This window comes from Abrus precatorius, unplaced genomic scaffold (genome assembly GCF_003935025.1).
Source record: "Abrus precatorius isolate BTA unplaced genomic scaffold, Abrus_2018 Scaffold2, whole genome shotgun sequence".
Classification (NCBI taxonomy): domain Eukaryota; kingdom Viridiplantae; phylum Streptophyta; class Magnoliopsida; order Fabales; family Fabaceae; genus Abrus; species Abrus precatorius.
Genome location: NW_020874362.1, coordinates 32,012,207 through 32,027,595, shown reverse-complemented (window position 1 = coordinate 32,027,595; position 15,389 = coordinate 32,012,207). Strand labels below are relative to the sequence as shown.

The 15,389-nt window shown below is 28.1% G+C and overlaps 1 protein-coding gene across 3 annotated transcripts; it reads left to right on the top strand.

Annotated features, from left to right (window-relative positions):
* The first annotated feature begins 9,802 nt into the window (after window positions 1–9,802).
* Window positions 9,803–14,080, top strand: LOC113857504 (bZIP transcription factor 46-like). Of its 3 annotated transcripts, XR_003503261.1 has the most exons (6): window positions 9,803–9,967; window positions 11,024–12,289; window positions 12,896–12,967; window positions 13,053–13,082; window positions 13,327–13,491; window positions 13,631–13,871. XR_003503261.1 is itself a non-coding variant. In XM_027489479.1 (5 exons), exons 2-5 carry the CDS (start codon window positions 11,165–11,167, stop codon window positions 13,399–13,401), a joined length of 1,302 nt encoding a protein of 433 aa, XP_027345280.1. In that variant the 5' UTR covers window positions 9,803–9,967; window positions 11,024–11,164; the 3' UTR covers window positions 13,402–14,080. The 3 variants fall into 3 exon arrangements, 2 of the variants coding, with proteins under 2 accessions (XP_027345280.1, XP_027345279.1); XM_027489479.1 differs by having other exon boundaries at window positions 13,327–14,080; XM_027489478.1 differs by having other exon boundaries at window positions 12,896–13,082; window positions 13,327–13,894.
* The last annotated feature ends 1,309 nt before the right edge of the window (window positions 14,081–15,389 follow it).

Below are 15,389 nucleotides of genomic sequence, written 5' to 3'. Positions count from 1 at the left end.
GATTTTACTCTTTATGCAAGGCTCATAAAAATATATTCAATATTTTCATTTGCACGGTTTAAAGAAAAACAAAATATGAATATACGGCAAAGAGAAATCGTTCAATTGCAACAAAGCAACGTCTTTTGGGGAATTTAAAATTCTTTTATTTTAGTTTTTTGAAATTCTTAAAATTAAATATCCTACAACATATTCGAAGACTTGGAATTGAAAAAAAAAATCTGAAAAGGTGAATTTATGACTTTAAATATGTGAGAAAAGGAGCTAATGGGTATCATAGATGGTGCTTGGGATGTAATAAGAACCTTAATGCGATTCCAATAATTATCTCCAAACACAGCCTCTCGTTGACTAATAATAGCAAAATGGCTATTCATGTTGCGCATAATCCAACCCTCTACACTGTCCCAAAAGCATGCCGCGGAAACACACAATTCCAAGTGGCACAAGTCCATACAGTTTAAGCCTTATTTTTATTTATATCATCATTAGTATTTTAATAGCTTTTTTCATTTATCATCTCCTTTAATGTTATATTATTTATTATAATTGTTTTACTATGTATATTATTTGTTTTTAATAATAAGATTTTAAAATTAATAAAAAAAATTAAAACTTTAGTTATAAAAAATATGTTTTTTTCAACAAAATAAAAACTATATAAAAATTATGTGCACGTATTTTTTAAATTATTTTATATTTATCATTTGATTAAACAGTATTTTTATTAAATGCTTCTGATTTAATAAGTTAATTTAACAATTTTCAGTTACAAATTAACTTTTAAATTTTTAAATAAGCTGTGAACTATTTTTTACCGAATATAGCTTTGAGATAAGAATGATTATTATAAAAAATTAAATTTATAAGAAAAATTAACAATTTTTAAAAAAAAATTAAACTAAATAAAGAATTTATAAAAAAACTTAGAGCTTGTTTGTTTCTTTTTAAAAATAAAAAATAATAAAAACTTGTTTGTCAACCTAAATTTTTAAAAAATATTTTTTTATTTTTAATTAAAAAACAGAAATAGTCTCTAAGGTGTTTTATTTTAAGTTTTTTTATTTTCTCATTTTAAAAATTAAAATAATAAACAAAAATTTATTTTTATATTTTTAAAAACAGTTTTTTAAATTTGTTTTAATTTTTAAAAATTAAAACAGAAACAAACAAGCCGTCTTCAAAATATTAAAAAAAATTCTTGAAATCCTGAAAAGGATAAGTAAAAATTAGATTAGTATACGGTATAAGACTAAAGTTTATTAGAGTGATTCAACCTCTTAACCACAAGTACCTACGTTTCAAGAAGACAATCTCTGCGAGTCTATGACCAATGTTTCCCACCTTTCTTGAATTAGCTCCAACATGAAGGCTAAGGTATAAAAGGAACTCCACCAATTTTGCAGCTTAAAAATTTTAATACAGCTACTAAGAAATCACCTTCCACAATGATGCCAACAAGGTTTCTCTTGTACCATCATATCCAAAACATTGAAATTTTCTCAAAATAGTTTTTCAAGTCCACAAGTTTTCTAGATTTCACCTATTGCAACGTGTCATCTGCATATTGTTAATATTCAATCTCTATTTCATTCTCTCTGACCTTGAAGCCTTCATCGTTCTCATTTTTGTTACATTTCTATCTAGGCCAATTAAATACCCTTCATATTATCCATTTTTGCTTTATGCCTTTGTTTTTGTCGACCTATTTTCTTTGAAGACTACTTTATTTATTTATTGGTTCCATACACACTTTTCTCCTTAATTACTTGGCTTCTCTTCCACGCCACCTTTACACCATCTTCTCCTTCATGTCGTGTTTTACTTTGCATGTCAAAGTGATTCATAGTTTGTACTGACCATAAATGATCTCATATAAGTAGGTTCCTAGTAAGACCTATGTCAAATATTTGGGGCTTAGGCTCCGTTTGTAAGACAATAGAAGTATCGAATTTGGTTTAATGGGAAAAAAAAAATTTGTTTTCATTCATCATGTTACATAAATCGTGTATACATATTATTCCAATCGATCTTTTGATGTGTAATTAGTAAGTATATTTATTGACCTCATATTTTCACGTCCACTTATCATATGAAGAGAACCTTTTGAGATGCCATTGCATTCTAACTTAACAAGGACAGGAACAATTTCAACTCCTCAAGTCAAATCAATTTTGATTGATATATAAATTTCAGTAATGATTTAGTAAGAAAATCGGACAGTTTAAATATTAGTATAACTAGTTTATTTAACTAAAATTAAGCTGCTAAATGTGTTTGTAAAGTTTTTTTTTTTTTTAAGTTACTAAGCTCGAAAGCTTTAATTTGATAAGATTACAATTTTTTTGCCATCGTGTAATGTTAATTTTCAAAATTGACAACTTTTTACTTCCAAATTAATACAATAACCTTACCTTTTTTTATAAATTATATGTTCATATTTAATCATTTTATTTTTTCATTAAATATAAATTTAATAATAATAGTAGTAGTAGTAGAAGAAGAAGAAAATCTACTTATCCCAAGAGTAAGTTTTATTAACTTATTCCGCTTAATAATTTTATAGATAACTAATTTATTAATTTAACTGTTAAATTATGTAATTATCATATATGTCAAATTTTAGATAAATCATGCATTCATAATTAAGCATGTAATTTTATAACTGACATCAACTTATATTTTAAAAAAATATTGTATATTAAATCAATATTTGGTTAATGAAATTTTATGTTTATAAAAAGTTATAAAGTTGTAATTAAAAAGTTATAAAACTTACTCTTAGAATAAATAAATAAATCGTTTCAACAACAACAATAAATAATAATAATAATAATAATATTATTATTATTATTATTATTATAATTTTTACTTTATATAGACAGCCATAAATAAGCATGTCTGTTATGTTACTTTATATATATTATCTGGACAGTCAATAAAGTTATTAAACACTTTCAATTTATTAGTTAATTAGATTATCAGTTTTCAAATTTTAACTCTTTTTTCTATGTTTTATTTTTTAGCTCTTAACTTTTTTGCTTTAAATAAATTTTCAATTAGCCATGTCAAGGGCGACTAAACTTAGTTTTAAACCACAAATGATGTAGATTTTGGAATCTGTATAATCATCTTTAACTATGTTCAATTATCATTTGTAATATGCATGTGTCACTAGCTTCAATGTGAGTGGAACATTTTCTTGTTCTATATGAAAGTCAACTAGTATGCTGACTATTTGGCCAAGAGTGGTGCTTGCTGCTGCTAGTGATTAATTGGACTTCTTTACCGATTCATGTGAATCCTCTTGATGGTATTCTATCTCAATGAACAATTGTTCATTGTTTTTTTTTTTTAAGTGGGATTGTGGTTTGGTTTCAATTGTTTTACCAAAAAATGTTATTCAATCTAATCAAAATAAATAACTTGTAGTTCAAATCGAATTGACATCAGAATAATTTGAATCAATCCAATTAAATCTTTTGTAATTTGAATTAGTTAATATTTTTAGTTTTTTCTCTTTTTTTTTATAAAGGAAGAGTATTTCTTTTAATCAACAAACAAATAAAATTCATTAATCAGAGTAAGACTAGAATCTTGAACCAATTAATATATAATTATTTTAGTGGATAACTTTTTATTTATATGATAACATTTATTAAATAAAAAATAAATACATAAATAAAAATATAATTTAATGTATTAAATCACATTATAAATTAGAATTTAATTTAAATTATAAATCACTAGTCAAAATAATTTCATGTTATCTAAAAGTAAAAATAAATATTCATAATTAATTAATTAATTAATACAATTCTTTTAAGCTATGGTTTGTTTGAGAATAATAAAAAATGAATTTAAGTTTATCGTGACTGTGGTTTGGTTCTTCATTTTGAATGTAAAAATAAAAAATCAGTTTTTTATTTTTATTTTTTTGGTTAAGAATTTGTTTAAATTTATAATTTTTTTTTATTTATCAAATCAACAATTTAGATTGATTCATGAACGTTCCTAAATCTCTCTAGTCATGCTCTTGGCTCTCTCGCAGTCTCTTGTCATCTTGTATATATAACTTCATAAGATTAAAAACTACATTGTATTGACTTATGGTGTATTTAAGTAAAATGTTTAATAAGCTATTTTCATAAAGTTTCTATAACCTATGTTCTAAATTCCCTTAAATCTCTTAAAAATGAACATCGAAATAGTCATTAAATAACACATTTTTATCAGCATATCACCAATTTAGTAATAAATAACGACATTTATTGACAATTTAAGGGTTACCAATAATTGAATTATGAATATAATTAAAATATATTAACAGTAATTTTTTGTTATATTATCATATCAATAAAATTTATTAATTTTTTCAATAATTGACCTTTATATTATAAATGAAAATCTATTATTTAAAAAGGAAATATTTATACAATTATTGCCCGCTTAACTTATCCTTATTATTTTATATAAATTTTTAAAAATACCTATTTCATATTTATAAAAATTAATTTTTTTTCTGAATTTACAAGTTTACTTTAAGATTTTTGTCTCTTAAATTTATTTTTATTAATATATATATATATATTGATTATTGACATTTAATTAAAAAAATATTTATACTATGCAATAAAAGTAATAATTTTTTGTCTTTGAGACAAGTGAGGTTATCATAGACAACAAATCTCAATAAAAGCAATATTTTAAAATAATATAATTTTACTAAATTTTTATTATTTTAATGCATAATATTCATATTTAAAGAGTTAATTCCAAAAAATCAAATAAGGTTATTGTTTGAAATAATTATATTATTATTGTACATAATTACTTATAAAGATATAAAGGTGTATTATTTAATTATTATAATTTTTATATATTTATTTAAAAATAAAAATACATATATATATATTTATTGAATTATTAAACTAGTTAATGTAAAAATTATATAACGACGGTGAAGACTATACACCGAGAATATAGTAAAATTTACACTCTTAAACTATTGAATGATACTACAACAGATGGTCGAAGCTTTACTGTCTTGAGATGAGTAGGAAATGAATTGCATCAATTTAGGACATATCTTCCCAGCTAAGCCTTTCCTTAACCTTGGTCCATAATGGCAACTCTTAGTACGAATGGGAAATCGTTGATTAGTCGTAAAACTAATTTTATTAAACACTTGTAATTCAATTAATTAACTATAAGATTTAATATAATTTTGAAACAATAAGAAAAAAAAAAGAATATTGAAAGTGTGAAAGCAAAAATAGTATGAAATATTATGATTGTGGATGGAAATGATATTGTTGGAACAGAAATGGCATCAACGTACAGAAGGAAGGAGCATTAATGTTATGGAATCGTAGATGAATTCGTTGTGCGTGTCAGCGCATTTTGGATGGTTTTGTGGGAAGAGATGTGAAGAGAGTATGATTTTGAGTCATATGTCCCCACTAACAATAGCACCACATGCAATCACCATTCACCATTATTCACCAACTCACTCTCTTTATTCCTCATCTCCGCAACACTAGGGCACTCACCCACACCACACCCTCATCCTTTTATCTTACTTTATTAGCACAATCTTTGTCCCTATTTTCAAACACATTCTTAAGTATTTCTCCATTATAACTATTTTTTATTTTAACTCTTCAAAATTCCTTATTCCTATCTTGTATTTTTATATATCCTTACAAGAATCCACGTGGATGCTTTTCGCTTCCTCACCATTTTCCTCTCCAAATACTGCTTCTCTTGTTTAAATAATTATATTCATTCTTCGGCATCAAATTCTGTTTATTGTGTTTTGTAGGGTCAAATAAATTCCATTTTCGATCTTTTAAGTTTTGAATTAATAGAATAAATTCTGTACCACCGTCAGTTAGCGTGATCTGTCCATTGTATAATTTAATCTTAAAATTCCAAATCCAATAGACTAGTGGAGTATAAATATCTATTATACATGTATAGTACTCTTATATACAAATTATTATCTTATAATGTATGAACAAGTTTATAGTGAATATTTGAAGAAATTTGTGTCTGGGAAGCAATTGGGCCAATCACTGAGCAACAACACTGAATAGAGTGACTCATACTGGCTTCATAGCCCGTGAACAGATGACAGATCCTTAGAATCTGCAGGCCTAAGAGGTTACCTATGTTCATATGCTTTTTCTCTTTTTACACTGACAAATTACACGCTCGTGATCTTCGTCTAGCTTTGCTATTTTGGCTAGTTCATCTTTTAGCTGGGTTGCATATTCATCATTCTATGTTCCTTGGCTGCACATGATCCTCAAATTTCCCAATAAATTCATTTACTTTTAACTTTCATTCGTACGTTTCGCATATAATGCTAATACAATAGCTTCTTTATGATTAAAATAAATAAAAATCAATCAAAATTATACATAATTTTTTAAACACTAAGTATGGTTCATAGGTTTTCTTTGAATCATATAAGATTATTAGGAGTGACAACAAAATTTTTCTAAATATTTAACACATTAATACTCAAATTTAAAAGTAGAAATTAAGTTCAAATAATATTAAGTCAATTGATTTGCATGTTCACATATTTTAACAGAACAAAAACTATTTACACAAATATTAGTAATATATTTTAAATTATTAATTAAAATATATTAAAAATTACGTAAATTTTAATGTATTTTAATTTTAATTAAATATTTTTCTTTTATATTATTATAATTTTTAATTAATAATTAAATTTATATTAAAAAATACATTACAAAGAGGGATACTAGCTTTCTTTATTAGTATTAACTACAATTTCAGAGTGCTAATTTCACGGAAGCTGTAATGCTTTACAAGCCAAAGCTCTAGGCAAATAGATACTTAAACTTTTAAAACTTAAAATCAAATATTTGTATAGCAATATTTTAATGTTCACATTTTTTATTTTTTATTGGATTTAAACTTCAAGGTATTTGTAACCTGTAGCAGAAACGATAGCAAATAAGCACACTTTTTTGGTTCACGTCAGCATAATTGAAAAGACAGAGTTGACATTAATAGTCAATCAACGAGTTAGGACTAAAAATCTCTCCTGTTAAAGTATTTTTTCAAAAGAAGCATAGAATAAGTTTCTCTTATAAGGACAAAAGGAAAAAGAAACACATATATAATAACTTAAAATTGTGACATTTTAATTGATTATATAAAATAGATTGACAAATGGAGTAATCAATGAATTGGACTTGTATAAAACAAAAAGTTTATTAAAAAATTGGACTAGTCTCATTTTAAAAATAATATTAAGATTTTATAATCAAGACATTTACTTGATATAATATAAAATTATATTTATTATTCTAAAAAATTGTTACATGTTAATAACATAAAAAAATTTAGTGCATACATTAATACTAAATATTTTTAAATAATATTATAAAATTTACAATAGCTATTATTTTGTGTTAAAATAAATATTTTACTTATATAATCATGTAATAATTAGAAATTAAGAATGATAAAAAAAATAAATTAAAAAAATATAACACAATAATTTTTTAAAAGGTGAGATGATAAGAAAATAATAATTTAAATTATAAAAAATGAGTTAAGTAATGTTATTATTACGAATAGTAGGAATCATAATTTGTAAAAATACAAATATTTATAAATAATTTCAAACAGATTAAAATTAGTTGCGATCAATAATAATATTTTAGTTTATTACCAATTTTTTAAAGTTTTTCTTTTATACTATTGCATCTTCTTATTGTTTTGCTATAGACAATAATAAAATAGTGCGTTTTTCGTTAGATAGTCATAATATATTTTATGGTAAAAGTAATAAGCTGTTTGCATGAATATATTTTTAAAATGTAGTTTTTATTTATGTATATAATATTATTTCTTATTATAATTATATTTTGAAAATGGTAATAATAACTATGAACATTTTGTGTGTGTGTGTATATATATATATATATATATATATATATTATTGAGTAACTTTATTTTAATGTTTAATATATATTTTAAAATATAAATAAATGTTAATTATAAAATTACATATTCATAAATATCTAATTTTTTAAAAAACTCTATGCATAATTAACATAAAAATATAACATTATTCAACCCTTAATAGAATTACTCCCAAACCAACTTAATTTCCGCTCTAGATTTTGTTAGTTTTTAAGTAATTAATTCAAAATATGTTACTACAGTAGCTATATATATATATAACCATTACCAGGAATAAAAAAAACAGTATAGAATATTTAAAATATCAAGCTCTTAATAATATTGGAATCACACATGAAAGCGACGGAATGTTTAAAAAGGATTTATAATTACATAAAGAATAAAAGTCTGGTCGCAGTAGAAGTAGATAGAATTTGAAATTTGAAATTGAATCTTAATAAATACAATTTAAAAAATAAACTAATCACCAATTAAGATGGGTTTTGCTATTCAAGAGCTATCACTATAGAAAGTATTTTACTTATTCACTAGTCTTGATTGCAAGGTTAGTCCCAGAGCTACACTATTAGGATATTTAGTCAATGACAAAAAATAATACAGCAATAATATTTTATATTTTAAAATTATTTAGATTATTACTGGTGCCTCGCGAGAAAAAAAAAAGAAAAAAGAGTAAGAAAATTAAGTGACCAAAAGACTTCATACTTTTTCTGTTGCATGCAAGATTTCATATTTAATTGTAAGCTATACGAAGAAAGGTTGACGATTGTCTTAAAATAATCGTAACCAAGATATTATACGTTAGGCAAATAAGCCTTACAAACTCATCAAATTAAGACATCATAACTAAAATTCAAAAAATACTCATAATTTGTCTATTAATCATTTTTTAAACAGTGAAATTTAATCTCTTATCCGTATAAAATACGGAATCAATCTTTGTTAATGAAATTAACTTTCATTAGCTATGCATATATCTGTTTAACTTATGTGTAGTAATTTTAGAGAACTATATATTTTATTGATAAATAAATAATTTTAAATATTAATTAATATTTAGTGAAGATAAATGTTCTTATTAATATAGTTGACTTGACTAATAACTAAATTGGGCGTGACGTTAATTAAACGATTGACGATGTGTGTGGAGACAAGACGAAACGAATTGATTCAAATTTCACATCTATCTTACCTCGCTCGCAGTGAGCAGGCAGCACAAACTGGTTCCAAAAACTTTTTATCGTTCATATCTGAAAGATAATGTAAGATTCAGCCACGACGATATATCCCAAGAAAAAGAAAGATAGAAAATAATATAAACTATTACCCTTTTCTTGTCTTTTATTAAAAATGTTCAAGTTATTATAGTAGTGAATGACAAAAAATATATATTTAAAAGAATGATGATATTATTAAAAAATAACTAACTTTATTAATTATTATATTAAAATAAACTAGTTTGACTAAAACATCTTTATTAAAAATGTTCAAGTTATTATAAAAATAAAATTACAAAATTATATCTAATAAAAAGGTAACAAAAAATTAACATAATTTTTCTTAAAAAAATATCTAAGAGATATTGGCATTAGAAAGAAAAAAGGACATAAAAATGGATGAGAAAAAATCCAAGAGTAATGATGATGAGCAATGTAAAATGTTGTCGGAAAGGAGCATCAAGTGCTGTGTATGGTTCCAGATTTCGAAGGGTGATTGGTTGGAGGTCACGTCAGGTTAAAGTGAGTAGGGATTGGTCCACGTTTTAAGATAACTGTGGTTCCATTTTCTTTGAAAGAAATATTATAATGGGAGAAAAGTCCAATAATATGATAGCCCAAGTCACAGAGCGTCTCCTTAAATCTCGACTCGTGTCGAGGCAGCACAAGACACTTGTCGACTCCACCACACTTCCCAATCTCAAGATCGCTGCGACACGACACTCTCCCAAGTCCAACGTTGATGAACAAATAAGCCCAAACAAAAACACTAACCCAAGGTAATTTTCCCTCCATTATTTCATTCTCACTGCCATTGTTTTTCCTCAACGTAACCATCTCTCCACCTTATGTCGGATTTTAATTATTTATCATTGTTTTCGTCTTACTATCTTTCTGCCTTTGCTCTCTTCCTTCTTTCTTGGAGCCTTCCAAGTTTATTTTAATTATATTTCTCTCCCTTCTCTCAACCAACAATTCCCTTCACTTTTGGGTTTTTCCGATCGCCGCAAAGCTCTGTTGCGTCCACGACCTGAGGAATTGAGTTGCGCCTTGCAAGGGAGTTTTCGTATTTGGACGTTAATTTTGTAAAGTGGTGACAATTCTTTTTTAAGATAAAAAGAAAATTAAGTTGGGGATGGTGACGCGTCGGAAAGATTTTTTGATTTTAATGATTTTGCTCGAAAAAAGCATGTTGGGTTCTGTTGAACTTGTAAAAGGGTGTTGGTATCTCCGAGAAATTAGTTAACTTTTAGTTAAAAGCGTGTAAAAATTTCGAGTTCCATCCACATCAGATTTTAGGTTACTAACTCCGGCCAACTTAATCCAATTTACCAGACTTGTACGATATTTTCACTACTTGAAAGTATTTTGGGAAAGTTATAATTTTAATTGCAAGATCATCGTAGCCATCCAAAAAACAAAAATTATACATTAAATTATACGAACAAAATACTATATGGTTAAAGATGAAATGAAAGTGCACCATCTGCAAATGATCCTTTTCTATACTTTTTGGGTTATATTGTGGATCTGATGCAGCGCAAAATACTAGAATAACTGACACAGTGGTTTATATCTTATTTGTCTGTACGGAGTAGTAATGGTAGGGGTTTTAATTTTTACCATTCGAACTGGTTTGGATTTTTGTACACATGTAGTGTTTTGTATTTTGTAACTGTTAACTACTGTTTCCTCAAATGTTGTAACGGCGTTGTACGTGAATATTTTGTTTCTTCTTGTTCCTTCTCTTTTGAGAGGCTTGCGGAGGGGGGGTTTAATTATCTGCTTTTAGTATCATAATTAATTTATTGCTTTTCTATATTGTGAATGGCTAGATCTAAATCCAAGGAAATCATTCCAAAGCACAATCACTGAAAATACCACATGATCTACTTGGGCATGATTGATATGTAAGACAAAGTTTGCTTAAGTAAAGCTCTTACGTCTACTTCAAGTCTTAGAAAGTGGGGTCAAAGATGAACTTTAGGAACTACGGTGATAATAACAACCCCACTTGGGATGCAATGGGTGGGAAGCCACCAGCAAATGTTACTCTGATGAGACAGCCCTCAATATACTCCTTGACATTTGATGAGTTTCAGAACACAATGGGTGGGATTGGGAAGGATTTTGGGTCAATGAACATGGATGAACTCTTGAAAAACATATGGACAGCTGAAGAGACTCAAGCCTTGGCATTTTCAGCTGGTGGAGGAGAAGGTCGTAACCCAAGTGGTACTTTGCAAAGACAAGGTTCTCTAACATTGCCAAGGACTCTTAGTCAGAAAACAGTTGACGAGGTTTGGAGAGATTTGATCAAAGATAGTGCTAGTGTGGGCAAAGATGAAAGTGGAAATGGCAATGGAGGGGGTTCATCTGTGCCACAAAGGCAACCAACATTGGGAGAAATGACTTTGGAGGAGTTTTTGGTGAGAGCTGGTGTTGTGAGAGAAGATGTGTTTCCACAAGTTGGAAAACCAAATGACAACAATAATGGTTGGTTTGGTGACTTTCATAGACCAAACAATAACACTGGTCTACTTCTTGGGTTTCAACAACCAAATAGAAATAATGGGAATTTGGGTGATAGGGTGGTGGATGGTAACAACTTTACTCCTAAACACCCTTCTCCTTTATCATTAAACTCAAATCACTCTCAGCAACGACAAGTACAGCCACAACAACAACAGCACCAGCCACCGCCACTTTTCCCAAAACCAACCAATGTAGCTTTTGCTGCTCCTCCTATGCATTTACTAAACAATGCTCAACTTACAAGCCCTGGCAGAAGGGGAGGGTTGATTGGTGTTTCTGAGCATTCAATGAATGGTGCATTGGTTCAAAGTAGTGCGGTGGTTAGTGTTGGAATGGTTAGTTTATCCACGGCTAATGTCACAGCATCTGGGGCTTCTCCATCAAGTAAAATATCACAGGATGTAATTACAAAGAATAGTAATGTAGATACTTCTTCACTTTCTCCAGTTCATTATGTGATCAACAGAGGAAGGAAATGCAGTGCTGTAGAGAAAGTGGTTGAGAGGAGACAAAGGAGAATGATAAAGAATAGAGAATCAGCTGCTAGATCACGGGCTCGCAAGCAGGTTAGCCACATTCCAGTTAGTCTTTAACATGCATTCTTGTGTAAATTCACCTATGAGTGAAGGAAAATTTACTTAAATGAATAATTCAGGAGTCGGTTGATTTGGGAAAAGAAAATTTTCTTTTCGTTTCCTACATTTATAAAAATGTTAGAAAATGCTACTTTATTTCTGATTCTAAAAATTTGTATAAATAAACCGAAAAAAAAAAGTTTTTCCCGGTTTCTAATTAGTCATTATTATGCATTCTGTCAAGAACCACATACTTTTAATTGACTGTGCAAATGCTTGTTAAAAAAAAATCTGGGTTCCACTCTATTTTTAGTGGGATCCCAATGCTCACATTTCTTTTATGAATAGAAAATAAAATAAATCTCTTCTTTTTTTTTTATCAGAAAAATTAAATTTGATAAAGCTTATTTATCGCCATTCTTCAATAAAAAATGTGATCCCAAAATAACTATTCATGAACGGTAAAATTGAGAAAAGAAAGAGTTAAAATACATGATGGATTATATGATGTCCTTTTTTTGCCTTTCTTATGAAATGATTTATTGCAGTGTTCTAAAATGCACGTAATTACTAAATTCTGATTCTTTTAAATGGCAGGCCTACACTTTCGAACTAGAGGCTGAAGTGGCAAAACTCAAGGAACTAAACAGAGAATTACAACAAAAACAGGTATGTTATCATTGTGCGCACGTCCTTATCAGCCATTTATTGACTACGGTTTTGGCAATCTCTGACCATGCATGGTTTGATACAGGTAGAAATTATGCAAATGCAGAAAAATAAGGTACAATATCTTTTACACATGAACCCTGCCAATAATAAAACATTTTTCTCTGTCTTTTTTCTTTGATTGACCATGGGATAAATCAATCATTATAGGGCAGACCTATTGTTGGAAATATATTACATTATTTGAACAATTAAAAAATATATATATGCATATTAGAACTATACTTAAAAAGTTGTCCTCTAGAATTATTTAAAAATTCATTTTTGTAAACCTTTGAGTTCACTTATTTTTTTGACAGGATATGGACCCTGCATGCCGGCCACGGGTAACTAAAATACAATGCTTGAGAAGAACACTTACTGGACCATGGTAAACTATTTGAGTCTCTTTGTTTATAAGCGACAGCTATACGAACGAAGGCATTGTTATGTCATAAGGACTGGAGTATGTATGTGAGATTGAGGTAATTGCAGTCCGAAGCTATATAGGGTGCTGATATTTTATGTATAGGCCACTAGGAGGGTTGAGTTGTACATTAAACTTGTATCTTTGGATAATAAACTATTATATATGCTTGAATGCTATTTTCTTTTCTGTTGCAGGATGATAAGATAACACAAGCCTATTGGACTGTCTCTAACTTTTTTGTAGAATTTAAGTTCTAGTCATAGCACACCTTTCATGCCTTAATCAAAGGAGTGGGATTCCCATGTATTTCCCACAAGTCATGCATAGTTAATGGGAGTTGATTTATTTGGTTGACCCTTTTCTCATAACAAACTTAGTTTTGATTGTAGGAGTTTCTCAGTTGACAATGTGTATTCTTATTGTAAGTTTTTATGGATAAAATATAGATTCTTCTTAATCTAAACTTTTGTATAGAAAGAGAAAATGAATTCCCTATAATTTCTTTCATTGCCATTGCGTGAGAGTCTGAAATAAGGCGTTATCATAGTGTTCGTTTTCTTCTCGGATACACGTGGAATTTGGAGAGCAATTGGAGGGTTATTATTAGTAGGCATCATTATTATTTGGCACAATCGTTCTGTTTTCATCATGGTCCATTTTTGGCTAAAACTTAGGATGTTCTTTTTTCTATCTTAGTTAAGCACAAACATGAATAACTACGAGAAAATTAAATCAAGCCGAAATGCAGTGTTCAGCAGAAATACACAGTGCAACATACCACAGATTTTTGCATCTCTATTAAAGTTGATGCAAAGTCGTAGGGAAGCATAGAAAATCAAGTGAGTAAAGCTTTGGAAAGTACAAAAAAAGCTAAGAAATATTGCAATGTCCAACCAAAGTGCAAAAGGTAGAGGTCACATTTTCAATCATAGAGGAAGAAGGAACTTTAGAGGCAGAGTTTGAGTAAACTTCAAAGGAAGAGAATGTCGCAAAAATTTCAATCATGAAAAGGACATCTTTACACTACCTAATCAAGAAAAAGGTGAAATTAATGATGGGTCAGCTAATTGAGGAAGAAGAAAAAGGTTAACAGTTATAAATAATAACCAATTTTATGAGAAGTATCTTTTTTCAATTAAAACTTCAAAATATTTTATATTTAATTTAAATGCTGATTGTAGTAATCATGTATGTCATGAAGGTTAAATTAATCAGTAAATCTCTATAATTTCATCATATTTTTATTTAAGAGAATATGATTTGAAACATTGTAAATTAAGTTCTCATAGTTTCAAAATTCTACAATATCCTTCAAGACCAACACCATTATAACTCCGTTAAGTTATGCTTTTAGTTATTATATAGCATTTGAGACGTTATGTTTGCACGACATGTGACATTGAATAAAATTAATCCTATAAAAAAGCGGGAAGGAAATATTGGATCTCCTTAATCTTGGTAGTGGCTAAAATTCAAATTATCCATTTTATAACTAGTATCATAGTCCCATTGATTGTAACACCGATTTTGAGAGGTAACTTCGTCTGGGTGATTTACGTGGATGTTCATGATAAACGAGCATGATGATGGTTCATGGTTTGGAAAGCTTTTTGTGTTGCTTGCTGATATGTCAGATTTGGCTATGGCAACTTGCAAAAGCGACTTGGGCCTACATCTACAAGAACTGGCAACAGTTGAGATCAATAATGGTACTTCATTTTTGTATTGGGGTAGCGCAGCCTGTGCACTCTATGAGTGGAATGAAAGTGGCTTTTTATACTTTGCACTTATGGTCTAACAAAAGACTAACAGTGTAGATTGTAGCCACTAAGTACCAATCAACAAAATCACCAATTAAACAACCATTAAGAGGAATTATGTTATCAGTAACTTTGTCCATTACCATTCTCACAATCCATCTAATCCTTTAGTCACATAAACATGACTTAACGG

What these genes read in the sequence shown, in the direction of transcription:
- LOC113857504 (XM_027489478.1), top strand. Translation starts at nt 11,165, where the DNA reads ATGAACTTTAGGAACTACGGTGATAATAACAACCCCACTTGGGATGCA. An exon ending in GATCACGGGCTCGCAAGCAG is followed by an intron (nt 12,290 to 12,895) that starts GTTAGCCACATT and finishes TTTAAATGGCAG; the next exon opens with GCCTACACTTTCGAACTAGA.